This window comes from Phalacrocorax carbo, chromosome 7 (genome assembly GCF_963921805.1).
Source record: "Phalacrocorax carbo chromosome 7, bPhaCar2.1, whole genome shotgun sequence".
NCBI classification, from domain to species: Eukaryota; Metazoa; Chordata; class Aves; order Suliformes; family Phalacrocoracidae; genus Phalacrocorax; species Phalacrocorax carbo.
Genome location: NC_087519.1, coordinates 23,821,148 through 23,846,068, shown reverse-complemented (window position 1 = coordinate 23,846,068; position 24,921 = coordinate 23,821,148). Strand labels below are relative to the sequence as shown.

At 55.1% G+C, this 24,921-nt stretch overlaps 3 protein-coding genes across 8 annotated transcripts; 1 reads left to right on the top strand and 2 right to left on the bottom strand.

Moving 5' to 3' along the window:
* The first annotated feature begins 1,145 nt into the window (after positions 1-1,145).
* Positions 1,146-3,357, top strand: PPIB (peptidylprolyl isomerase B). 2 transcript variants are annotated; one of them, XM_064456942.1, is made up of 5 exons: positions 1,146-1,309; positions 1,518-1,631; positions 1,776-1,869; positions 2,556-2,740; positions 2,941-3,357. In XM_064456942.1, the coding sequence occupies exons 1-5, from the start codon at positions 1,166-1,168 to the stop codon at positions 3,061-3,063; spliced, it is 660 nt and encodes a 219-aa protein (XP_064313012.1). In that variant the 5' UTR covers positions 1,146-1,165; the 3' UTR covers positions 3,064-3,357. The 2 variants fall into 2 exon arrangements, with proteins under 2 accessions (XP_064313012.1, XP_064313011.1); XM_064456941.1 differs by having other exon boundaries at positions 1,149-1,321.
* A 155-nt stretch (positions 3,358-3,512) lies between these two features.
* SNX22 (sorting nexin 22) lies at positions 3,513-7,649 on the bottom strand. 5 transcript variants are annotated; one of them, XM_064456944.1, is made up of 6 exons: positions 6,950-7,649; positions 4,726-4,809; positions 4,518-4,622; positions 4,333-4,436; positions 4,051-4,127; positions 3,513-3,911 (listed from the first exon to the last, which is right to left on the bottom strand). In XM_064456944.1, the coding sequence occupies exons 1-6, from the start codon at positions 7,016-7,018 to the stop codon at positions 3,826-3,828; spliced, it is 525 nt and encodes a 174-aa protein (XP_064313014.1). In that variant the 5' UTR covers positions 7,019-7,649; the 3' UTR covers positions 3,513-3,825. The 5 variants fall into 5 exon arrangements, with proteins under 5 accessions (XP_064313014.1, XP_064313015.1, XP_064313016.1 ...); XM_064456945.1 differs by having other exon boundaries at positions 4,051-4,124; XM_064456946.1 differs by having other exon boundaries at positions 4,333-4,427.
* Positions 7,650-7,727: 78 nt separating this feature from the next.
* On the bottom strand, positions 7,728-23,286 carry SNX1 (sorting nexin 1). The gene is made up of 15 exons (XM_064456936.1): positions 23,098-23,286; positions 18,542-18,644; positions 17,522-17,652; positions 16,187-16,253; positions 14,933-14,976; positions 13,784-13,925; positions 13,186-13,264; positions 12,384-12,459; positions 11,267-11,380; positions 11,019-11,112; positions 10,200-10,405; positions 9,251-9,394; positions 8,959-9,039; positions 8,408-8,479; positions 7,728-8,134 (listed from the first exon to the last, which is right to left on the bottom strand). The coding sequence occupies exons 1-15, from the start codon at positions 23,242-23,244 to the stop codon at positions 8,084-8,086; spliced, it is 1,551 nt and encodes a 516-aa protein (XP_064313006.1). The 5' UTR covers positions 23,245-23,286; the 3' UTR covers positions 7,728-8,083.
* Between the last annotated feature and the right edge of the window lie 1,635 nt (positions 23,287-24,921).

The window sequence follows — 24,921 nt, the reverse complement described above, 5'->3', positions numbered from 1 at the left end:
TGGCACCATGTATGCCTGTCTGCTGGCCAGGGCACACTGAGGGGCTTCAGCTCCAGCAGCAGTGACCACCAGCCACATCCCACGGCATACACCGTGCCGGCAGCCGTGCCTGTGGAGGAAGATGGTGGCAACATGGGCCCAAACATTGCTGCCCCGAGCCGAGACGCATCTTCCTCTGTGCCTCTGTCAGCTTACAGGGACCTTGGCTAGAGAGGAGAAGCACTGTGCCACTTCTGTGGAATCAACCACCAGGACTGTAAGGTTTTCTAGCGTGCAGATAGCTGCTGCTTATTTATTCTCAGTACAGAGAAAAGCATTAAAGGAGATGCCACCTGTTAGCCAAACAGCATCTTTGAGGAGCAGCTTTCACTGTCTCTATAGACAGGGAGAGCACCTGCAGTGTGACCCCCACTCTTAGAAACTGTTTCACTCTGGGATCTTTGTTGGGACTTTTTCTCCTTCTGTTTCCCAGCCCTAAACACATTATTTTTAGCATGAACGTTCATTTCCAGTTCCCAAAAATTAGTCTGTGGGCACTTGTGCTCTGAGAAGGAAGACTAGCCTCAAGCTTTCTTTCCCTGGCCCTTGGAAACACACATCTCCTTTAAAGGCCTGTATGCTAAGCTATTAACTCTGACCAAGATCTATTTGAGTAGACATTAAAAACAATACACGACAAAAACAATAGATTTTAGTAGCTATTAAAACCAAACCCTCCCACAGCTGAGGACGCAACCACCCTCTGCCACCTCCCCGCTTCCTCCCGCCACCGGCGCGTGCCCACTCAACGCCCCAATGGCCGACGCGCGTGCCCGCCCCTTCACGACCCGCCGGCCGCGCCCATTGGCCGGCACCACCCAGGCGGCCCCGCCCCTCGGCCTCCAGCCCGCCCCGCCTCCTCTTCCGCGACGACCAATCAGCGTGTCGTTCCGCTCCTGACTGGCCGCTCCGCGGCTGCCGAGCGAGGGGCAACGTGGCAGCCGCCCGGCGGCTGGCGCCGGCAACGCCCCCGCCCGGCCGGAAGGTACCTCCCTCTGCCTCCCCCTTCCGCGCGGCCGTTGGTCGCGCCCGGTCGGCTGGAGGTGGGCGGGGAGGGCGGGGCGGAGCAGCGCGTACCACTGCGCAGCGGGGGGGACCGGGGAGGGCGCGCGGCGGGCGGGGCCGGATGCAGGCAGTGCGGCGGGCGCTGTGGCCGGGCTGCGAGCGGCGGAGGATGAAGGTGCTGGTGGCGGCGGCGGCGCTGGGCGCTGCCTTCCTGCTCCTGCTGCCCGCCGCCTCGCGGGCCGACGAGCGCAAGAAGGGACCCAAGGTCACTTCCAAGGTCGGGGGGGGGGAACCGGCGGCGGGGAGGGGGCCCGGGGTGAGGAAGGGGTGAGGGAGGGCCCGGCTGGGTTGGGGGGGCCCAGGTTAGGCCTGGTTGGACTTGGTGAGTCAGACTTGGGGATCTGGGTTGGCACGGCAAGGCAAGGCTGGCCCCGCTATTGCTCACCTAACCTACCTCCCATCACCCCCTCAAGGTGTTCTTCGACCTGCGGATCGGCGACGAGGATGTGGGCCGCGTCGTCATTGGGCTCTTTGGCAAGACGGTGCCGAAGACGGTGGAGAACTTTGTGGCCTTGGCCACAGGAGAGGTGAGGGGCCAGCGGTTGCCTGGCTGGGCCTCATCCGGCCCTCTGGGAGGCTCCTGCTTGGCGCCCTGGGGCAGAGCTGGATGGAGGGAGCTTTAGTCCATCCCTTTGCCTCAATCCCTTCCTGCTCTCCCTTCCCACCCCCAGAAAGGATTTGGCTTCAAGGGCAGCAAGTTCCACCGTGTGATCAAGGACTTCATGATCCAGGGAGGAGACTTCACCCGTGGAGACGGCACTGGAGGTAATTTGGCCCACACCAGCTGGTGGATCGCAGCAGCCACCCTCCCAGTCTGCTGCCTAGCTACCCCTGGGGACTGTTGTGGAGCTGGAGCGTGGTGCCACAGTGGGAACGAGTGGACGTGAGTGGGTGCACAGTTGATGGAGACCCAGTCTTGAAGCAGGGCCTGATTCTGTCCCCAGCACCATGGATGGTCACAGTGAGGCTTGGCCATCTGCTCTGTGAGTGTTACCTGTGTGACTGTGCCCTCTACCCTAGGAGGACCTCACTTAGAAGACTTTCCTCTGCAGCAGCTGCTGCCTCTGCTGGGCCTTCTGGCTGCCAGGACATGTGGAGCCCAGTAGCAGCAGAGTTCAGACCTTCCACCAGCACTTAGCAAACATTAGTAAAGTTGATGGTACCAGCATTTTGGCTTGTAAGCTGTTATCAGCTGTGCTCTCACACAGCGTCCTGCTCTGGTCCCTCGGGGGCCCAAGGGATCCCTCCTGCCCAGCTTGTGGGGTGCTTTTAGCTCCCTTTGGTAGCAGGTAGCTCGTGGTTCCCTGCAGGCCTGTGGCACTGGTAGTTAGTCCCCCCTCTAGATGTGCTCATTCACCCCATCCAGCCTGTGGAGAGAGCCGCCGTTGTCACCTTTCCCGTGATATAGTTCCATGAGACCAACACAGCCTGGTTCTCTTCCCCCACCTTAGGAAAAAGTATCTATGGGGATCGCTTTCCCGACGAGAACTTCAAGCTGAAGCACTACGGCCCTGGCTGGGTGAGCATGGCCAACGCTGGCAAGGACACCAATGGTTCCCAGTTTTTCATCACTACAGTGAAAACGCCATGGCTGGATGGCAAGCATGTGGTGTTCGGCAAAGTACTGGAGGGCATGGTAAGGGTGTGATGGGTGGTGAGCGGGTGATCGATTCCCAGGGGGGAGAGTGGGACCAGGGAGATGCTGCCTGGGCAAGCTGGCTTGGGCAGAGTGCTGCAGAGAATGGGCTGGGAGGGGTCTTCTGGGATGGGGGTTGCACTGAGCTGGCTCTGCTTGTGCCCAGTGTTGCCCCACACTCACACCTCTGCTTTCCCCAGGATGTGGTGAGGAAGGTGGAGAATACTAAGACAGACAGCCGGGACAAGCCCCTGAAGGACGTCACCATTGCCGACTGCGGCACTGTTGAGGTGGAGAAGCCATTTGCCATTGCCAAAGAGTAATCCACCTTCCTGGCTCTGTGACACGGGCGTGGGGCCCTGCACTCTGCCAGGGACCCGGCCGCAAAGGGCTGCGGGCCTGTGGCTGCCCTGCTCCCCCTCCATACATTTCCTTGTCGTCCCAGGACGGGTGAGCAGCAGCAGAGCCGCTGTGCCCCATGAACCCACTGCCCAGCCTCCCCCATCGCCCTGCCACCTTCCAGCCAGCCAGCGGGCAGGACGGGGCACTGGCTCCTCTTCCCATCACTTTTGTAAGAAGCACATGCACCAATAAATGTGACAGATGTGTTTTTTAAAGGGTTGCCTCTCTTCTGCTCTCAGCAGGGTGTGGATCGCTTATGTATCCCTCAACCCTCCTGTCCCCTTCTTTCATGTCTCGTCAAGCCGAGGGTAGCGCCATGGTTGGCCCTGGATTTGCTTTGTAGAATTACAGACTACAGCCGTCTCTTCCCAAACAAGTGATTTATTGTACCAAAGGCTGGATGCTGAGGGGTTTTCCAGCGCAGTTCAGGGGCCAAAGGTTCCTACCACGACCCTGAAACATCAGGGCAGACAGCAGAGCTCCTGCTCTCCCAGTGAAGGTGTTTTGAATGGTAGTGGACGAGTGGCGCTGGGCTGGAGAGCATCTGTGGCTCCCAACTTACGCCTTGGCTTCTCCCACCGACTTTTCTCAGCAGGGAGGAGTTACTTTTACCACATCGATCCTTCCCGCTGCCCAGCCCCTGGGCGCTGGGTGGGTGCTCAGGAGCCCGGCAGGCCAGGGGCTCAGGGTGCTGCCTGGCAGAGGGTGCAGCTTGCGGGGATGTAGAAGCCCTGCAGCACCCCTCTGATGACAGTGTCAGGGAGCAGGTCTGCAAAGAAAGGAGAGAGCTGGAGCAGCTTTGTTTTCCTCCCAGGCCCCATTAAAGGGAAAACACATTTTGGGGGGCTCAAAAGAGCCTTTTTCCCTTGCAGGCTTTGAGGACCTGCACCCATGCTCCTGCTTCTTACTGGTGGCTGGTGGCTGCACATACGGGTCGGTGCAGAAGCTGACCACAGGCCGCTGGGAGGGCAGGCAGACGGCGCTGCTATGGGAGAGGGGATATCAGTGCCTGGTGAAGGGTCCTGCTTCCACCCCAGATCACACAGCTGCGTACCAGCCCCCCACCTGTCCCCATCACCCCCAACCCTGTGTCTTGGGGTGCTTAACGCAGGTGAGGGGAACATCCTGGAACCACACAAGACAAACTGGGTGCTGGCAGAGCACGTCAAGATGAGCGCGTATCTACGCACAGGGGGCTGCTGGTCTTGGGGTCCTGCTGGCAACGCCGCACGTTCAGGAAGTCCAGCACGTCCTGGGGCAGCTCCTCGTTGTCGTACAGGACACCCTGCCATGCATGTGGGGGAGATGGGGGGGATCAGCACCCCCAAAACCACATCCCAAAAATCCCCAAAACCACCACCTCCTAGCACCTTACCTGGATGTAAAGCTCCAGGCCCTGCCGGCGCTGCTCCAGCACTTTGGGCATCCAGTTGGGGACATGGCGTGGGGGGAAGTCGGGGACCTTGCATGTCTTCTTGATCTAGGGTAGAGCCCGGGGGCACATCATGACAGCATGGACCATGGAGGAGGATGAGGAGGCTGGTCCCCTCCCCATGCGCCCTCATGGTGCCGGGGGGTCTCACCTGCTTATGCAGTGCCTGGAACTCGCTGTAGCGCTTCGCCACCGTGTGCCGCCGGCCATTGCACATCACCTCCACCCTGAACACCTGTGCCACAGGTCAGCCACTGCACCCTCCAGCCTCATCGTCTTCCCAGGGGAGGCAGGGGCCTCCAACTCACCCGCCCCACCTGGGGAGGGCACTTGTGGTGCCTCCAACCCCACTGCACAGGACAGGCAGCCATACCCAATTGCTGGGGTAGACAGAGACCAACCTCCCCCCACCCCCCCCACCCACCCCCACCCACCCCGGCAACCCCTGCCCCCCCACCTTACCCCCCCCCACCCCCCCCACCCCCGGCCCAGGGCCAATGGGGACACCATGGGAGCGGGCAGGACCCCAGGAGCAGCTGGGATCCCCCGGCGGGGGAGGCAGGCAGAACCTTCCAATCCCTGGGGTTGTGGACATCCCATCCCTGGGGTGGGCAGAGACCATCAACCCACCTTTGGATGGACACCAGGGAGGGGCATGGGGGAACCTCCAACTACTGGGGCAGAGGGGGCGACAACCCACCCTGCCCCAAGGCAGGTGAGGACTCCTTGGGACCAGGCATAGCCCTCCACTCCCTCCATAATCCCCACCCCCATCAGAGCAGGTGGGGGCACTCCAGGGTAGGCTGGGACCTCTGGGGACAGGCTGGGGCCTCCAACCCCCAGGGAAAAGTGGGACCAGTATCACATGGAGCAAATGGGGACACCTGGGGCAGCCGGGGCAAACACCACCGCCCTGCCCCCAGAGGACCCACCCAGGCCAAGGACAACCGCCCCCAAGGATAGCAGTGTGTTGTCACCATTTCGTGAGCGCAGCACCCAGACACACCACACAGCAGACACACCACACACACCCCCCCACCCCCCCCCCAAACCCCTCTCCCTCACCACCCATCCCCCCCCCCGAGTGAGGCAGGGACCTCCACCCCGGGCAGGCAGTGGACCCTCTCCTGCCCACCCCCCCCCCACCCCCCCCCCCCCCCCCCCCCCCCACGAGGGAACCCCCAGACCAGGGACACCAAGCCCCCCATCCCCATTTCCCGGGCCCACAGTGATCCCCCAGTTTTCAAGTCTAGAGGGGCTCCAGGCAGCAAACCCCTAAAGACAGACGGTGGGGGGCACACCCCTGGGGCAGATGGGGGTATCTGGGGTGGGGGGAGCAGAGACACCACCCCACACCCCCCTCCGGTGTCCCCTTGGAGGGCAGAGTGTGCGCCCCCTCACTCCCGCATTCCCCTCCTCCCCCACAGCCCAGCAGGGACCCATGGGAGCAGGCAGAGACCCCCTGTCTGCCCTGGGGTATGCAGTGATCTCCTGGGCGCTCTTGGGAACCTCCAACCCAAGGGACAGATGGGACCCTCCCCCCTGCCCCTCCCCCCTCAACCTTTCAAGGGTAGAGAGTCTCCCCCAGGCAGGGACCCCTTGGGGGATGTGAGGACCCTACCAGGTCCTTGAGGCCTGCAAAGCCCCGGGAAGAGGGAGACAGCCCCACACCCCACCCTGTGGCAGTGGGGACCCACTGGGGACACTCACGCTCCCTCCCCCCAGGCAAAGAGGAACCCTGGGGCAAATTGGGGTGGTGGTGGGGAGATGGGACCCCCCAGGGTTTGATGGGGATCCCCCAATTCCTGGGGCTAATGGGGACACCCTCCCCCGGACAGGGAGACCCACCCGTTTCAAGTACAGAGGGTGCCCCTGGCAGGGACCTGGGGCAGGGCGAGCCCTCCAACCCCTGGAGCAGGTGGGGATCCCTGGGGACACTTGGGAACCTCTAACCCCGGGCCAGAGGGGCACACCTTCCCACCCCCACCCCGCTACACACACACGCCCCCGGGGCAGGTGGGGGAACTTGTGGACCTCTGATCCCCAGGGCAGGTGGGGACACCCCAGGGCAGACAGCGACTCCCCACCCACGGGTGCCAGACGGGACCCGCAGACCAGAGCCCCCCCCTTTCAAAGGCAAAGGGTCTGTCCCCCCCACCGGCAGGGACCCCTGGGGACAGGCAGGGACTCCCACTCCCGGGGCATGTGGGGACACTTGGGGTCCTCCAACCCCCGGGATAAGAGAGGGACAACCCCCATCCACCCTCCATGGGCATGTGGGGAGCCCCCGGGGGCAGCCAAACCTCCCTCCTCTCTGCCGCAGGAGTGGTGGGACCCCCCACACCAGCCCTCTCCGCCCCGGGGGCGCCCCTCACCGTGTGCGCCCTGTTGGGGCTGCGCGCCGCCGCCGGGGGCTCCGCCGCCGGGATGGAGACGGCGATCATCGCCCGCCGCCGCCGCCGCCGCCGCCCGGGGCCGCCGGGGGGAGCCGGGGCGGCCGCGGGACTTCGCGCCGCCGTAACCTCCCGCAGGCTCCGCGACCGGGGTCAGCCCCGCTCCGGGCCAGCCGCAGCCCCTGGGCACCGGTGACGGGGAGGACCCCAATACCAGCCCCAGAGCACCCCAAAGAAGGGACCTGCAGCCGCCAAGCTGCAGCACGCGTGGGGGCGGGCACCTGCAGGTACCACGGGGATCCTGCTCGACAGGGACATGGGGAAAGGAAAGTGGGAAGTCAGCACAAGCTGCCTTTTCCTTTTTTTTTTTTTTTTTTTTTTAAGGCAGAAGAAGGGATTTGAGTTTTGTTAAAACCCACAGCTGGGGTCCTCGGGGGTCTGAAGGAGCAAGAGCAGCCCCTTGGCCATGGAGGACCCCAGCCCCCCAAAGGCTCCACACTGGCTTGTTGGGGGCCAGGTCCCCCAACAAACCACAGGGAAGGGGGCTACTACACAGCCCCGCTGAGCTCAGATCCTAAAAACAGCCATCCCCAGGACGCGTGCTTGGAGCAAGGCAGAAAGCCAGACCTTAATCAGGAGCCAGGGCAGTGGCCAAGGTCACCCACATCCCACTCACAACAAGAGGCTCTGCTGCCTCCCTCCATCTGCAGGATGCGGCCGTTACCCCTCCCCTCTCCACCCCACGAAGAGACAGAGCCTGTTTGCCCTGATAGAAGTTTTATTACAGAATTTTAGTGGCACTGCGAGAGTGAGATAGTCATTAGAGCCCTAAAACCCAGCCTGAAAAATATACATTTTACATATATCCTTAACCCCCTGCTGTAGGTCTGGTCTTAAAGCAGGAAACTAGTTTCTCTTCAGTAAGAAAATATATGTTGCTAAATGAAAAATATACAGTTAGAAGAGTTACTGGCTCACAAGCTGCTTGTCTGGGGGTTAAACCTCTACCAGCTCCAGAGTGTTTAACTAGGGTTTGTTCATGTGTAAAAGAGGAGGTATAGTGTATTTAAAAAAAAAAAAAGGCAAAGTTCAGGTACACTCATTTGCTCGGTCCAGTTAAGAAATGGCCTTGGCTTCAGGTAGGAATGCTTCCCAGTACTTCACCAGCTGCAGAGAGGAGAGAGGGAGAGAGTCAGGAGCCTGCGGGTGCTTTGCCAGCATGGATCAAGCCCAGAGTGAGTCGAGAAGCATTTTTGTGGGGGAAGAAGCCCCTCCACAGGGCACAAACCCCCACAAAAAGGCATCAAGGGCAATGCAATGCTTGTATTTTGTCCTGCTCCAGCCTGGTGCAGGGGGCAGGGGTCCATGCTTGAGCGGGGTACAGACTTGCACTGCTGAGCTTTGAGAGGCAAAACCACAGCAGGAGCTGGGGCTACTCACCTGTTGCTGAGAGTTTAGTAACATCTCAAGGTATTTAGTGACGTGGTTTCTGAAGTCCTTGGATTTCTCTTTCTGCAGGAGATGGGTGCAGGAGTGAGCAGAAAGCTAAACAAACCACCAAAACCCTCCAGCTTTTGGGAGGAAGGAGGACAAACCACCAGGATTTTCCTGTTCCTCCTGGGACTCCATTGGACGATCTCAGCTGCCCACACGAAGCGGCCAGCATGAGATGCTGAGGGCGAAGCTCAACGCTGGCCGCAGCCTGATGGCTCAGAGGATCTTTGCCCACCCAACCTCATTTTAATGGATATGCTTCTCCACATAGAAGCACCCTCTTAGCCAAGACATCAGCTCTGCCCATGGTAGTGATGCCTCAACTCACACGTACCCGGGTTTACAAATACTGCCAACCACTGCACCGGGAGCAGGGTCAGGAGCCAAGGCAGGCTGTAGGTGAACTGCTAGCCCGGGCTGGTGTTCCCAGCCAAGGCACATCAAGGGCAACCAGCTGCAGCTGAAGGGTTGCATGCCAAGGGCTAGGCCAAACATACCTCAAACCGTATCACTTCCTTGCGGATGACAGCAGAAATCCGTTCAAAGTCCCTTTCGTACTGTGTCACGCGAGACTCCCACTGTAGAGAGAGGAAGCATGCTGTTTCCAGGGGTGGGGCTGGTGAAGAAGCTCTCGCTCCCCTCTGCAAGCAGTTTCGTAGCCACGACTGTTCACACGAGAGGCGCTGCCAGGGTGAAGCCTAGCATTTCTGTTCCTTGCCCTACTCACTGCTCAGCAGCAGAGCATGGAAGGAAGGAGCTGAGCAGAGACCCCAAATCCTCATCCCCTACCTCCAAGATCTCCTCTTTGGCCTGCTGCAGCTTGTCAGGTTTGTTGGCCCAGAGCAGCCTGGCCTCCATCTCCCTCTTCTTCTGCAGCATGGTCTGGGCATCTTGCCACCGCTGCCAGGTCTTCATGCGCTGGTCAAAGGCTCCCTGAAAAGAAAGAGCAGAGACTGAGCTCTGCTCTGCCTCTGCTACCACACCAGTAGCAGCAGGCAGCTGCAAGGAGCTCCACTGACAGCAACAACCCCACCTTTGGCAAGGGGGGCATCAACTAACAGCAGAGCTGCTTCACCAGTCGGGTCCTGAACCCATCTCAGTGTAATCAAAGCCAAGCCAGAACATGGACGTGCTCTCCTAGCAGAGGAGCCCAGGAGCAACATCAAGCAACTCGTGCTTCAGAAGCAGCTTTGAGACCTTCCTCCCTAGGGGCTGGCAGCACAGGATTTGCCCACCTGCTCTAGGGTTTGGCAGGACAGTCATTGGAAAAGCCCCAGTTCAGCATAAGTCTGGACAAGCCCGAGGCCACCTTCTGAACTGGTGGCATCCTAAGTGTGACGACTAGTCTGTCCTCAAGCTCTGCTGCCTGCCCGTTTCAGTCCTGCTGTCAAGAGCGGCCAGCAGATTTGCAACACTCAGATCATGGGTTACCTGCTCACAGATTCCACAGTAGACACAGCCTCCACCTCTGGAAGGGTTGAGCCCACCTACAAGCCACATCTCCCCCTGGAGAACAGCAGCACAGCCAGGCCTCGCTTACTCTACTTTTCCGATCTAACCACTCCCACACATGCACAACTGGACACACAGCAAGTTCACCCTCTGCCTGGAGAGGTCAGAGGCACACCATACCCTGTGCTTGAACTTGGAAGACCAGCTGCCTCCTGGCACACCTACACCTAAGATCGGTGCTAGGAACAGCAGCATAGTCTAGAGCTTGCCCCAAAGGAGTACTTACCCTTACAACTGAGAGGAGGCGGATGTAATCTCCCAGGAGCTCGGCCAGAAGAAAGAAGTCATTGTTAGCCTGTTCCTGATGCAGCTGTTCAATCTTCTCTTCCACCTCAGCCAGCTGGGACAGTGCTCGGGACAGGGCCGTGTTGTCCTCTGAGCTCCCCAGCATGGCCAGACTCTTTGCAAACTGGGCTGTATTCAATGCTAGCTCTAGTGAACAGAATAAGAGAGACAACTGACAGGCCACACTACACCGGGTGCTCTGCAAGTAAAGCCCCAGCCTAGAGTTCAGCCCAAGGAGCTGCTTTTCTGTAGCCCCAGGAGATGTCAGCTGGAAAAGCCAGTACTGCCTTGGTCAGAGCTGGCAGCTTCTGCAGTGCAGCAGAAGGGCAGCTAGGCGACTCCAGCCAGGGAGGAGAAGGGAAGCAGCAGAGTGGGAGGATGGGCACAGCTTTGTAGAAGTCAGCCAAAACATGCAGAGGAAGAAAAACCATCCCTGCTCCCTGCCAGAGGACAGCTTAGAATTAGTAATAAGATCAGCGCTGCTCAGATTTGCTACGGCAGCCTTCATCCTGCAGGACACTGCTTCTCTTCAACACCATCATCCTAAACTTGCAGGCTGGACAGAAGAGGTGGGATTACTGTTTTACTTCTGTCTCCCATGACGAAGAGATCAAGACTCCTTTATAGTAAGGAAGCACCATCATATCTTCTCAGAAGCGCCTCCTAGGACAGCTGCGTGCTGGTGACCTCCAATCAGACACTACACAGGGCTTAACTGTTACAGGCCAAGCTAGAGAGCAAGTGGTACCAAGCTTGTTACCTTTCCTGTGGTTCACTAGTGTTTCAACAACAGCATGCAACTTCCGCAGCCGCTGGTCCTCGCACTCCACCTCCTGCAGCTTCTCCTCAAACCACTGAAATGGGTAAACCCAGAGCTGATTCCCACAGACAGTATCGCTGCAGGGCTGCGCAGCTTTTCCTTGCATCTCACACCCAAAGCGTGAGCTGGGGAGCACACACAGCTCTGGAGCAAGGGCAAGGACAGCCCAGAGGTGTCCAGATACTTACTATGTCTGATTCATTCATCTTGATGGTCATTTTACTGACAGCATCCGTAGCTTTGTTGAACATCTTCAGTATTCCTGCTCCACTCAGGGTCTGGGTGCCTACTGCTCTTGGTAGCTATGAAGAAATAGAAAAGTTTGCCTCACCAGGAGGTAAAAGCAGCTTGACAAGCAGCCACCACAGCAGCATCGTTCTCCCATGTGAGTCCCTGAGCAGCAGGGTTTCTGGCTCACAGCTACTGCCAGACACTGCCCAAACAGTGGCATAGCCTGTATGGCATTTCAAATAATGGGACCGAAATGGTTTTCAAACAAATGAGGAGTTCCTAAACACTACACTCTATCTGGGGTCTACCCATTCTGCTTGGCCAAGGTAATACAGATCTGCAAGAACTGGCCATGCTACTTGAATCCCTGATCTGAGGGCTGCCCAAAGTGCTACAGGTCACACAGGCATGCAGAAGTGCTTTGGAGCATCTCTCCAAAAGCCAGCAGCAGCTTGCACTGCTGGGGGACACTGGAGTAGAGCAGTGCTGGGATGCCGGGAAATACTCTACACCAGCCACAACTATTTTCCAGAGCTGTATCTGCTCAAAGTGACATGTTTACACGATGTCCTGCATCTGCTCCTACATCAGAGCCCTCCAGCACAGCATTAGTGCTGGAATCACTTAGGCTCAGTCTCTTTGAGGCTCTGACTTCTCCACATCAGGTGCATGGTTGGGCATGGTCATGCTCTCCTGGGAGGAGCAAGGACCACACCAGCCAGCTCTCCTTTAACATCTAAGCATCAGACCAAGCCAGCACAGGACGCCCCTCACCTCCAAACAGTGGTCTACACTCCTGTCATGGATTTCTGACAACACAGACTACCCATGCTCTCAGTGTGTGCCCCACCATGATGTAAGCAAGCTAGGCCAGAGCTCGTTATGAGCATACAGTGCTTAGACAAGCACTGACACACAGAAGAGTCCTGTTCTTGTCATCACTGGTTAAGAGCTCTTACAGGGTTCTGCTACTCCTTGCTGAGCTTTGAAGCATCGTGCCTTGCTAACTGCCTGTGTACCACTTCCTTCTGTACTTCCAAGGTACTTGTAGCTACATTATTCCACACTACTGACCTCCTCCTTTTCCAAAAACTCCCTGACATCTGGATCCTGCAGCATTGTTGGATGGCTGACAACCCTTCGTAGGTACCTGCAGAGCAGAACAGACCAAGAGTCACTTTAGCTGTAGCAAATCTGGCTCTGAGCCATAACAGCAAGCTGCAACACGCCTGTTTTTTTGAAATGGCAGTTCAGAAGCTGGAAGTCAGGCCCAATAAGCTGTTCTCATCCACCCACCAGGAGTCCAACCTCCCTGTGGACTCTAGTGAGATCAGACTGCAAGACCAGACCTTTGATTAATACTTGCCACAGCAAGAAAGTTACTTAATAATGCCAAGTGATCAAGATCCAGCCTTATATCTTGAACAATGACACTTTTAACAGATCTTTCAGAGGCTGGAGATCAACATCCTGGTGGTCAACACAGGTGGCATGGCAGAGCAAGGACCACTGGTGGATGTGTAGTTAGGGTGCAAGTTAGACAGAAATAGAGTTGTTTCTCACCTGATCTGCACTGTTTGTACCATTAATTAAAAATACATATTTTGGGGCTCCTGAGACAGCTCAGTTCTCTCCCTGCCATGTCAGTGGAATTTGGCCAGGTTTAGACCAAACACCATCAGGGGCTTTGGAAGCAGATTATTTTACAGAGTCAAAGCAACTCTCTGCAATTGCAACTCTTCAGCAGCTTCCAGGTTCGCTGCAAACCTAGAAGCAGATGGCTTTTCTCATGTAAGGAGGAGAGTGCAGCCAGCCTGACCTTTCAGAGGTCCCTTGCTTGGTTCAGGCACGGGAGGTTAGCTGTTGGGGTCTGTACCTCTCTAGAGCAGCCCGTCTTTTTTCTAGGAACTCTGCAGAGGAGGAGTCTTCCTTCCCAACTTTCACTTTGGTCATTCCTAGCACAGAAGGAAGACATAATTAATGAGCTGCTTCAAACTCAACACGAGGTAGCATGGCTTGTTACAGACTATCAGGGTGACAGTAGAAGAGAGGCATTTTACAATAAGAATTAAACCTTGCACAAGCAAGAGCTACTTGGAAATTTAAAATCTGCTTATACCCAACATCTAGCAGAAGTCAACATCCAGCAAAGAGACAAAGCAATGCCAGGCAAGACTGGAAGGGTTACAGGTCTAGACTCAAGTGAACAGCAATTCAGTGACAGCGCAGAGGACAAGGTTTTACTCTGTGTCAAGCAGACAGAGGCATCTATGAACTCAAAGACAGATTTAAGCCCAGAGCTCCAAGAATGGAGCCAGCAGAATTTTGTCTGTGCCACAGAACCCAGATTATTTTCCACACCTGCTTCCCATGGCTTCCCTCTCAGCTTTGAGACTGCAGGCAGGCCTGTCCTTCAGGCACAAAGCTCGCCATCAGAAGGACCAGCTAGAGTGCTCTGCACCTCCACCACTCACCTATGAGACTCTTCTCAGGCGGTGGAGGAACGATGAACCCATTTTGGGCATGCTTCTCCGACAACTTCTCATAGAGACCCAGAAAGTCACTGAACCTCCTTTTCACTGAAAATTGCTTGCTCCTGAACATTGGCATGCTTGTCTGGGGGAAAGAGAGGAGACTTTGATCAGACTCACCCAGGGAAGCTTGCCCCTGCATGCACAGCCTTGCTAGCTCTATCTACCATCACTTCTGGGGATGAAGGAGGAGAGCTTGAGCTCTGCAAGACATGAGGAATGAACAGAGCAAGCTCCGGCCTAGGTTTTCACCAACTTACCTCCTAGCAGTTCTCCTTGGACTGAGCAGCAGTATTAATGCCATTAAACAATAGAGCAGCTGTTACCATGGCCACATGCTACTTGGTAAGCCCTGCCCATTGCCTAATGCCACCACCCCTACTCCCCACAGGAACAGAGACCGCTGTCAGGTCAGACTTTATCACCATAAGACTACAGGGGCCATCAGTGGCTTTTGACTGCGTTTGCAGAACAGGAGTGGAGACTAACAAGTCCCCTAGTCCCCTTCACACACCATCTGCTTCAGACCACAGGATGCCTGTAGTCCAGGAGCTGCTGTACAGACAGCTAGGAACAACCTTTTGCAGAGCTCAGAGCAACACCCCAAAGCTCCAAGCAGGGCAGCAGCTGCAGAAAGCTCGATTTCTTTGGACTAGCCCAGGAAAGCAGGTCTTGACATGAAACTAGCTATAGCAGCAGCTCTTCAGCTAAACAGAGCTCAGATCAGCTTAATCTGCTGCAACCATCAGCACAGAACCACTAGCAGCAGCCCCAGTGTCGGGGGCTCTCCCAAACAGATGTCATTGCTGCTGCTCACTCCAATGCTGAGCACCAGTATCAGCCAGGAATGCACTGGGGAAAAGAAAAATAGAGAGATAGCCTCCTTTCAAACAGGTTCAAAACCTATTTCTCAGCTAGGCTCATCCTTTGATCTGTATGAGTAGATTATAACTCATGAATCCATGTAACAAGGCATTTTGACCTCCTGTCTATTTAGGTCACCACTGGCTTGGCTAAGAAAGGACAGTCCAGCTGTCTTCAAGCGTGGAAAAATAATGACACCCTGTCTCAGGAGCAACGAGTTAGACGTACCTGTGTTGACACTTTGTAGGCTACATACGCATTCATGCCATCCCCTACAGAAAGCGGAAACAAGGCATTAATATCACAAGATCAGCACTTTCCACTATACCTGAATGCAAAGCACAAGGCTCCTGCAATCTTCTGGCCTTTGCCTGCTTCAGCAATTCCAATCTCCGATCTGATGGAGCCCCAGATCTTTGCACAGAACTGCAGGCAGCGCCTCACTGCAGGACCCTGGACCCCTGCCCACTAGGCATTTCCCCGACCTGACTCCTTAGCCCTCCTTTTACTTCCTAAGGGAGCCAACACTGACAATCAGGCACTTGTTACCCTGACAGCATTTGGGCTGACTCCACACATCTGCTCAGCACGCAACAATTTGGTGGCTGTACAGCACATGAAGCAGTCTATTCAGAAGATGCAAGTCAGACGGCCTCTGGCTGCATGTGGTTGGATTCTGAAACACCACAGGCAGTTTTCTCCAGCTAACACAGAAATCCCCTTGTTTGGCAAAGGGAGTGTTTACCTGGCTGAAGGGTATCTGCAGAATTCTGATGCCACCCCTGCTATACCTCTGATTTCCAAGTCAGTGCACCTCTCTACCCCAGAAATCATGAGTCACAGAGTGAGAAGAAGTTGCCACGCATGAGGCTGCTCCACCGGCTGGGATCAGATGTTACCTGGGGTTCCCTGCACCCCAGGGTCAGCTACATAGCTGGCCGAGTTCCTCTGACTCCCACTTTCAACAGAGAGAAACCCTCTTGCTTCTCAGTTTGAAGCCAGAGCTGCTTCCCTGGCAAGCACAGCTGCTAGGGAAGGTGCCAGAGCATGGAATAATATACTCAGTTTTAGGTTAATGCAGTTTTGCCTCCCCCCTGCCACCTACACACAGGACAGTGCTGTCTGGAGGTCAAGTCAAACTGGTCACCACAGTTCCAGACACCAAGCTCTGCTACTGCAAGCATCACATTTCACCCTCCCAAAAAACCCACTCCCAGCTCCCTGCCTTTGAGGTCCCTGGCTTTCCAGAACCTGCTTTTGCCTTGGTTGTTTGCAGCCTAGGCATTTTGCTTTGTGTAGCTTCATTTCTTCTAGATGTTAGGAGTCTTGGAGAAGTTACTCTAGGATCAAGTTTGCACTGGCAGAGACAGTTTGAAAGCTGGAGCTGTGGAACATGGAGGTGATAGCTGCATTCCATCCTGCTGCCAAGCCTAGCTTGCCTAACTGTGCTTCACCATGCAACCCAACAGGGTATTAACTCACCAACTTTCTCTGGGTCACTCACTCCTACAGTCAGCTCAAATTTGTCCTCCTGTTCCTCTTCTTCCAGCTGTTTGGAGTATGCACACAAGGACAGCAAGTTAAAATGAGAAAGCCAAGCTTCAATCCACCCCAAACCATGAAGTCCCATACATTACAGGGAGCTTGTCACACTACCAAGCTGTCTTTGGCTCTTCAGCCTGGCCAAGGCCATTCTATAAAGCCCTCAAGCTTCTCACTTGTGTCCGGGCTACATGTTCCAAGGATCCCAAATTGGATTTGTCTTTACAACACTGCTGTTGGCACAGACCGATGTGCAAACTGCTCAGCCCCAAGGTGAAACTATACAGAGTCCAGCCTCAGCTCTGCACAAGAGAGTTCCATTTGGGCTCTTTTACATCACAATATTGGTTCTCATCTGAAACAGTAAGAGATACCGAACCTATGCAGAAGGTAAGTTATACTGTGTAGGCACACAGGGATGGACAGCCAGGATAGCAACAGGCAGACCCAGTCCAAATGGATCTTTCCACCACACCCTGCTTTACTAGGTGGCTATTACAGCAGTACTGCCTCTGACAGACCACAGAGGCTTCAGGCTTGCTTAGAGAGCATCGCAGTTAGTGGAATGGTATTAAAGGACTGGGCAAAGCAGAGCTGAGACTGGCCTCAAACTGTGTTTGATCTAGGAACCTGAAGGTGACAGCTTATCGATTCGCTGATCAGCTCAGCATCCTGGCCTAGTTCTGCATTGCTCCTTCACTTAAGCAAGCCTGAAGCCAGCCTCAGACACTACTGACAGCACTGCAGAGTCCATCCTCATGAGCTCAGGGGTGCTTGGGGCAGAAAAGCAGCACTTTCTTTGCGTTCAGAATAGTTTCAGGCTCTCTACAGGAGAAAACCCAGATTCAGGACCTGATTAATGGGGCTTGGCAACCAGACTACAAGTTCCACTTAAGGACCCTGTGCTCTCATGTCACCCAGGAGACTATTTCTCTTAAGAACATGGACAAAAACAACCACACCATTTGCCCCATCTGCAGCAATACAGCGTGCTAGAGCTCTGAGGCAGAGCTCAGACTGTCAGCTGATATCTCAGCTTTGGAAGCAGTCTGCACCACCACATGAGCAAGAATGCTGTCAGGCCGACCCAAACCCCACTTCAGCAGCATCAGTCCCAGACTGATGACCTGAGACACAATCCAGGGCATCCAATATGGCAATTACATTAATTGCATCATTTAAGATGCATGTTTACAACTAAGTAAACAGATAGGTTCCTGCCAATTACAGTCTGAAACCAGCAGGACAAGTTGGAAAGCTCAGAGCAATTCTCACCTCCTCATAGCTCTTTGGAGGGTTTCTAGAAGAGCTTGCAGTTACTTCTAATGAGGGGGCAGGATTGGATGCTTTGGCCAGCTCCTTCTGGTTGTTTTGCGTGCTGTCTAGAGACAACTCTACAGTGGCATCTGTCAAGATAAGTTTGCAAGGGTCAGCCTCTCTACTTTGCGTTTCTGGAAAGGCAATTTCAATATTCTCAGAGAGGTTCATGGGATCTAGGGAGCAACAATAGTCTTAATTAGCAAAAAATCCATAGGGAGGACACCTGCAAGCATTGAGAAGAGCACGACTTAATGCATCTTCACTGCAGTTCAGAGCATTTGATCAATCCTGCTGGAGAACATCAAGTTAATCCAATTAATTTCTTATTCTAGGAGGAGCCAGACTTCACCTCCTTGCTGTGTGCTAGAGGAGCTGCAAACTAGAACAGCTGAAGCCAAGCTAGATTTTTACACAGCACATAGGGTAGCATGGAAGGTAGGCTCCTTCCCAGTACACTTCTCCACATAGAAGTTAAAGCTTTCATCTATTAGCAGTTGTCTCAGAACTAACTCTCAGATGCCTCTGCCAGAGGCTGAGGAAGGTCTGACCCTCCTCTTTTCCCCCTACTGAGGGCTGCTATGTCTCCTGTTCCTTGGGAATAGCCACGTCTCAACAAGAGATGCATCCTTCACCTGCATGGAGGGAGGATAAGGTGAAGAACAAAAGTCTTAACTCCAGAAGGACACTTACTGCCTTACAGTTAAAGGCAACAAAACTAAAGCAAACCCCATTTTAATCCTCTTCAGCTTCCAAACAGTTAATCCTGCCACATGATTATGCTAGACACCTGGAGGAGGCTTCTCCCACCTTCCCAAACACACCAGACCTCAGTGTTTCCAGAGCAGACTGGAACACAAGTCTGAGATAAGGCCCTGTCCAGAAATATCCATGACCCACATGTCATGCTTAAAAGCAGATCGCTCCAGGCTTAGAGTTCAAAAAGCCCCAGCAAACACCCAGTAGATACAGACTCACCTGCAAATAAGTCCTGATCATCTTGCGCTACACGAACCCCATTCTCTTTGGAGGTGCTGCTCACAGGGAGAAGAGATTCCCTTTTTGGTGCCGTGGGCTTGCTCTGTAAGAGAATTAAAAGCACATAAACAAGAGGTTATTTACACTGAGGAATGAAGGCTGGAGGACCAAACAGATCACCTTCCTAGCCGCTGCCACACAGGATCACTACTATGAATCTCATGTGAGCACAGTGGCCAGAGGACACCACAGACTGCTTCCCTTCCACCCACCCTGAGCAGTACAATCTCTGCCAGCAAAGGCTATACCAAAGCATCTGAGCCATTAAGGACACCGAGTGTCTCACAGAACTTCAGAGCCAGTACTGATGCTGAGTTTTGGCTAGCAGGTCACTGGGTTGTACCAGCCCATAGGCCAAGCGTCACAGCCCCAGCCCTTCAGCTACAGGTGTCAGGAGCAGTAGGCAGTCGAGTGCTCCAGTTCACAACACCTAAAATGCACCTGGCCACACCACTTCCAGGTAGCCACTTGCACACCAGCACTAAGACCGCATCAAGGCGGGCGGGCAGCACCAGGGAGCCTCCTGCACTCAATTGTAGCAAGCTGAGCACGCTGCTGACAGGAGATCCCTTAGGAAAGCCAAGATGTCACCACTGGCAGCAGAGACCCATGGTGATTTGCTTGCCTGAAGGCAGGACACTGGGGACCACAGGAGCCTTGTAAGCAGCTTAACTTGTGCTAGCAGCTAAACCACCACCACAAGCCAAGCTGCCCTTCCCCAGAGGGCTGATTAGAGCCCACACAAAGGTAGCTGGGCTGTGCTTTAATGCAGCCAGAGCAGCTCATGGACTTCACTGCCCCAGCACTGCTGGGAGCCAGCTTCGTGGAGCCACTCCACTCCCTCCTACAACACCCCTCACAGCAGAGACAAGGCTGCTACAGCTGGACTAAAGTTGTGCATGGCTCTCAGTGTTTTGTAAAGCGATGCTGGCACACCATGATTTGTGACCAAAAGCTCATGCTTCCTACATATGGCTCAGCCAGGACAAGCCACCCCAAAGGCCAGGACTTAAAACACAGCTGACCCTGCCACAGCAAACAGCCTGTGGCACACAGCTTCCCCAGGGGGACCATCCCAGCTACTGGGAGCAGGCCTGGGGACAAGGTGAAAGCCAACCTGAGAGCTTGAACACCAACCAGTCCACTACACCAGAAGGCAGAGCCATTTCTGCGTTCCTGCTGCAGGCAAGCACTACGGACACCAGTCTCACAAATCATCCCTCATTTTGCAGGCAGACAAGCAAGTATAAGTTACTCCAAGGAAGAACTGGACAGCAAGCGCTATTCTTTGATGTCTTAACAGGGAACAGAACAGGTCTTTGACGGCCAGTAAATGGAGCACTATTAGCAGCGACTCCAAAACAACAGGCTCCTTGGCACTTTCTTCAGCAAGGAAACATCATCAGTTCCCACTGCTCCTGAAGGAGTAATGCAGTGCTAATGCAGCACCTGTTTGAGGTGGGCCCAATCCTTTGTGTACATAAAACATCAGTGTCATTTGATGGCAAGTCCTCCTGCATTTTAGGATGTTTTCCTGGAGCAGAAAGCTGGGACTGCTAACAGTTACAGGCAGGAGCTACATTTGCTAATGACAGAGAGTGGGGAACAGGAACACCCCCACAGGATCCTCCAGACAGACCTCCAGCTGATGGACAAGCCAACAAGAGGGCTGCTAACACCACTGTGACCTACATCAGGGACATTTCTAGCAGGTCTCATTCAGATCCACTGCTTCTGCAGGAGCTCTTCAAGCTGGTAAAGAAAGCCCCACTCTATATGGACAAGGCAAGGTGGGCTCTGAAGTTTCCCTGATGAGTCCTTTTCTGCATTTGAGAGCTGGGAGACTATCTACTTTTCTACTGTGACTGGGCTCTCAGTTTGCCTTAAATTTAGTTTCTAAGACTATGAAAATACCACACCCTGTTCCTACTTCTCCATCTGCTACTACAGAAGAGTTATGGTTTCTTTTCAATCAGCCCATGACACAACGCTCACCATCTCAGAGGCCTGATTTAGCACACTCTGACCATCAGGCGTACAGGTAGAAGCTCCCTAGGTCCTCCAGTGCAAGCACGATGCCTACTGCAGGGAAGCGGACCTTGGGTCAGAAACACTGGCACTTGAGGGCATTCTTAGAGAGGCCTGTGATCACACAGCAATCCAATCTTTGTGAACAGATTGATGAGGTCCAGCTTTGGTTATATTTGTGTCTGGCCCAAAAGCTGCTTTGCTGGCTACTGTATGATAGCTAAGTGCTGTCAAGCCACCTGACTGCCGGCAGCTGGGTGGATCTGCCTTGCCAGCTCAACTCTCCTGTTTCACAGAAAATGTTTTGCTAACGCTCAAGGGCAGCCAGACAAGCAAAGCCACTGGGTTGCACAGAAGAACAAAGTATTAGTTATGACAGTTGCTTCAACAACAACACTAAGCACCTGATAAGCTGCTTTAGCTTAACAGATTCCAATTTCAGTGAAGGGACACTTTCTTTGCATGAAAGCCCACAGCAGTTGGCACTTGCCCATTCTGGTAGGCTGCCTCTACCACAAAGCAACAAGCCACACACTACCTCTTCCAGTTCTTCAGTGAAGAAAGATCCTGAGAAGTTCAAGACCATCACCATGTCCTGGTGGCAGCCAGAGGCACCAGCATCTTCCTCTTGCAAGGCCAGGGTTACACTTTCCTGTGTTATTTTCAAAGCATATGACTCTGCTGCTCTGCTATGCCCAGACCAATGTGAGAGCTCACGCTCATGCAGGGCAGAATCTATCCACATGTCCCCAGCTCTGCCTTGTTCCCTGCTGCTAAACCATGAACAGAAGACATCCTGCTGCTGAGCGAGTGTGGCTCAAGAAGCTCCTGACCTGATGCTGCCCTGGTGTCCATCAGAAGTGGGACAGAGACAGCTCCAGCTCTGTGCTGGTGGCAGAAGAAGCTCGGCCAGGCCAGCTCCATTCCCAGCAGCAGGCAGGTTCGCATGTTCATGGCCATGGTCTCCTGCTGGAGGCCTCCCTGTGCCCAGCTCAGGGAAAATATCAGGACTGGGAAACTGCAGACAGGAGAAGGTTTCTGGAGAGCTTTCTGCCAGAGATGCTGGCAGGAGCAGGCAGGCTGAAAAAAGCAGGCAGAGGCCACAGCGTCAGCCCTTGCAGGGGACAACATGACAAGCCTCAGCTCACAGAGCTTAGGAAATCAGCCCCAGTGCCTGCAGCCTTCAAGCAACCAGCCTACTGAAGGAGCCTCTGCAGCTCGTCTAGCAGAGATCCTTGCTCAGTGCAGACGCCAAACCCAAGAACCTGAGGCCAGCAACTGACTGGGGCGGGGTTCGGCCTGGGAAAGTACCAGCCAGTGTTTAGACTCCCCTCCGGTCTACTGATCACTGTCTGGAGCAAACGCTGGTGCAGCTGGCCAAAGCTGGCATGAGTTAATGCCAACAGCCTTCAACAATCAGGGATTCACACACAGAAGACTACTGAAAGCAAGAAGAGGCACCAAAATCCTCCACCACTTGCATCTCCACCTTCGGCAGCGAATTCCTGTAGCAACACAGTGCCCTGGTTTGCAGAACAAGTACCACCAAAGCTTCCTAGACCCTCCTGCAGCCAGTTGTGCCAGTACAAGGCAAGGGAGGTCACCAAGGTGACCCTCCTCATCATGAGCAGGGGACATCAGATGCCTCCTGTCATCTCACCCCCACTGCACGGAGGGGTTCATCCCCAGTGCCAAACTGAAGACAGCAAGCAGCACACCAGCACCCTCTAGATGTTGAAGGGACAAAACCTGACATTGGGGGAAGGAACACTGGGCTTTTTCCTATGAAGTCTCACAACCAACACAGCAAAGAGGCTGAGTGATGGCCACCAGCAAGTTTCAAACCGGCAAGGCGGCCTGCTCGTGAGTTACTCTGACACTGATCTGGAGGGCTATTGAGCAGTGCAGACACCTGCCCTGAGCGCCATGCCCAAGCCATGCAGGGACATCCTGATGCTGCTGGGCAACTTCTAGATGGTTGGACTCTGCAAGAATTGACAGGTTATAACCCTGGGGGAACAGACAGAGCCCATCACGAGCCATTTTGCAGTCTCACAACCAACAGAACCGCCTGCTCCCCCAGGGCCCACTCCCCGACCCCCAGGCACCCACCTAGCCCGCCCCTATGGCGCCCCCCTCCACAGCCACCCGAGGCCCTTGAGGTGCTCTCCGGGAAGGAGGAATCGCCGAGCTCCCGGCAGGAACAAGCGCCATGGGGCATCACACACACCCCTTTTATTTTTTAAGGTTTTGGGGGTTCCCCCCCTTTTTTTAACCAAAACCGGAGGATGCCACGCCGCTGCCTGCGGGCACCGGGCCGCCCCTCAGAAAAGGGCCCACCCGCAGGCATCGCCGGGCCCGGCTCCGCGGCCCCTTCTTCACAGCTGCACCCACGCCGGCCCTACCCCTAGGCCGGGCCTAACTCCGAGGGGCGCTCCCCGTCCCCCGCCACCGCGGCCCGCACTCACGGTGCCGGTGAAAATGTCCTCGCCCTCCGTGTCGCTGTCGGCCGGCCCCGGCGCGTCGCTGTCGCCGCCGTAGGGCTCGGGGAAGGGCGGCGGGAGGCGCTCGGCGGGGGACGGGGAGCGGGAGCCGCGGGCACCGCCCGACGCCATGTCCGCGCTGCCGCCGCCGCCGCCGCTTCCGCCTGCGACAGCCGCGCCGGAAACCGCCGCCGCCGCCTTAACTCGCCGGGGCGGGGCCGGAGGGACGAGCGGCCCCCGATTGGGCGGTGCCTCCGCCCGCCCCCGCTAGGAGAGCCAATAAGCGCCACCGTTTTGCTCCGCTGAGAGGGGTCGCTCCGTCCTCATGGAGACGGCCGTCCCATCCAAGACGGTTGTGGTCCTCTCAGACACCCCCAGCCAGCCTTAGACTCCTCAGCACCCCAGCCAAGATGGCCACGGTCCCCTCAACAGCACAACTGAGGTGGTCACGGTCCCATCAATGTCCCAGTCAAGATGGCCATGGTCCCCTCCACTGAGGGGAGTCAAGTGAGACCCAACACCCCAAATGAGATGTCCATCAACCCCTCGATGCACTAACCCAGACACCATAATGCCTTTGATGTCCCAGCCAAGATGGCTGTGGTCCCTTCAACGCTTCTACCATGACAGCCACCCACGCTTGAGTACCTGAACAGAGGTAGCTTTGGTCCACCTCAGTACTCTTACCAAGATGACCGCAGCCCCCTCAACACCTCAACCTAGCACAGCTGCCATCCCCTTCACACCCTGAACAGGGGGGCCACCTGTTCAGCTTGAGGGTTTTTGAAAGAAGCCCAAGAGAGTCGATGCTGCTATAGACTGCCTTGATCCTTCCCTCTCCCACCTAAACAGCCTGTAATAAGTCTGTTGCAAGCCCCAAATGTTCTCCCCTGCATCCCAGTATGAGTCCCATATCCCTAAGACAGTGACTTCCTTTGGTCCAGCTGCTCACTTTTGGTGATGGGTCACCACCACTCCACTGGGCTGGTGGCTCTTTTGGGACAGAATGATCCAGGCAGCGAAGTAGGTAAAGCAGAGCCAGGTGAGACACCCTGGACTTCCATCAGCTTTGGGTTGAGGGAGAAGATCCCGATGCAGATAAACCTGACAGGGTCCCTAAGCTGCTGGACATCCCTCAGGTGAATTAATTTACCAGGTGGTGCCCCAGAGAGAGGGTTTATTTCTCCCAGCAGGAAGCACCAAGGTGGCTGCTGGGTAGCGTGGGTCCCTCAGTTGTGAGAAAGTAACTGAGAGAGATGGATTTTCTATTGTCTCATCTGATTCCTGCAACAAATCAGCAAAGTCCAGTAAATATCTCCAACCCTTCTACACTGGAGCATTTCATTTCATATGTGATTGCAACTGTGTCGCACTTTCCTCCTCCATCCCTTCTGGCTCTCAGGCGAGGAGTGTGAGGACTCAGAATGCACTGTGCTCTGTTGCAAACCAAAAACATAACATGGCTTATCCTTATCTTGAAGGAGTTGCTGGTATCCTCCTCTTCCTACAAAACAGTGAGCAGCTGCTAGTTCCCTCCTGTCTGAAATTGTCTTTAGGGTTTGTAGTGGCAAGTTCCATCCTTTTGCTTACAGGTGGGTCACCAGGCAGGTATTGTCTGAGATTGCCTTGGTGGGTTTGAAATGATGGGTTTCACCTTGATGACAACCTGCCAGTGTCACTCTTTTGAAGTGACATAACAGTGGATGGCTAGGGATGAGTAGGGCTTAACATAGCTGTCCCATAGAACTTTCCAACAATAAAGTATGAGAAGCAAGCAGAGAAGGCTTTGAACCTGTTTCTGGCAAACCT

Excerpts from the sequence above, each read along its gene's own strand:
- PPIB (XM_064456941.1), top strand. The coding sequence starts at position 1,166 with ATGCAGGCAGTGCGGCGGGCGCTGTGGCCGGGCTGCGAGCGGCGGAGG. Across the intron at positions 1,632-1,775 it reads TGGCCTTGGCCACAGGAGAG|AAAGGATTTGGCTTCAAGGG; the intron begins GTGAGGGGCCAG and ends TCCCACCCCCAG. Across the intron at positions 2,741-2,940 it reads GCAAAGTACTGGAGGGCATG|GATGTGGTGAGGAAGGTGGA; the intron begins GTAAGGGTGTGA and ends TGCTTTCCCCAG.
- SNX22 (XM_064456944.1), bottom strand. The coding sequence starts at position 7,018 with ATGATCGCCGTCTCCATCCCGGCGGCGGAGCCCCCGGCGGCGGCGCGC. Across the intron at positions 4,810-6,949 it reads GCCCCAACAGGGCGCACACG|GTGTTCAGGGTGGAGGTGAT; the intron begins GTGAGGGGCGCC and ends CCTGTGGCACAG. Across the intron at positions 4,437-4,517 it reads GCCTGGAGCTTTACATCCAG|GCATGGCAGGGTGTCCTGTA; the intron begins GTAAGGTGCTAG and ends TCTCCCCCACAT.
- SNX1 (XM_064456936.1), bottom strand. The coding sequence starts at position 23,244 with ATGGCGTCGGGCGGTGCCCGCGGCTCCCGCTCCCCGTCCCCCGCCGAG. Across the intron at positions 17,653-18,541 it reads TGATCAGGACTTATTTGCAG|ATGCCACTGTAGAGTTGTCT; the intron begins GTGAGTCTGTAT and ends TTATCTTGACAG. Across the intron at positions 16,254-17,521 it reads CTCCAAAGAGCTATGAGGAG|CTGGAAGAAGAGGAACAGGA; the intron begins GTGAGAATTGCT and ends TACTCCAAACAG.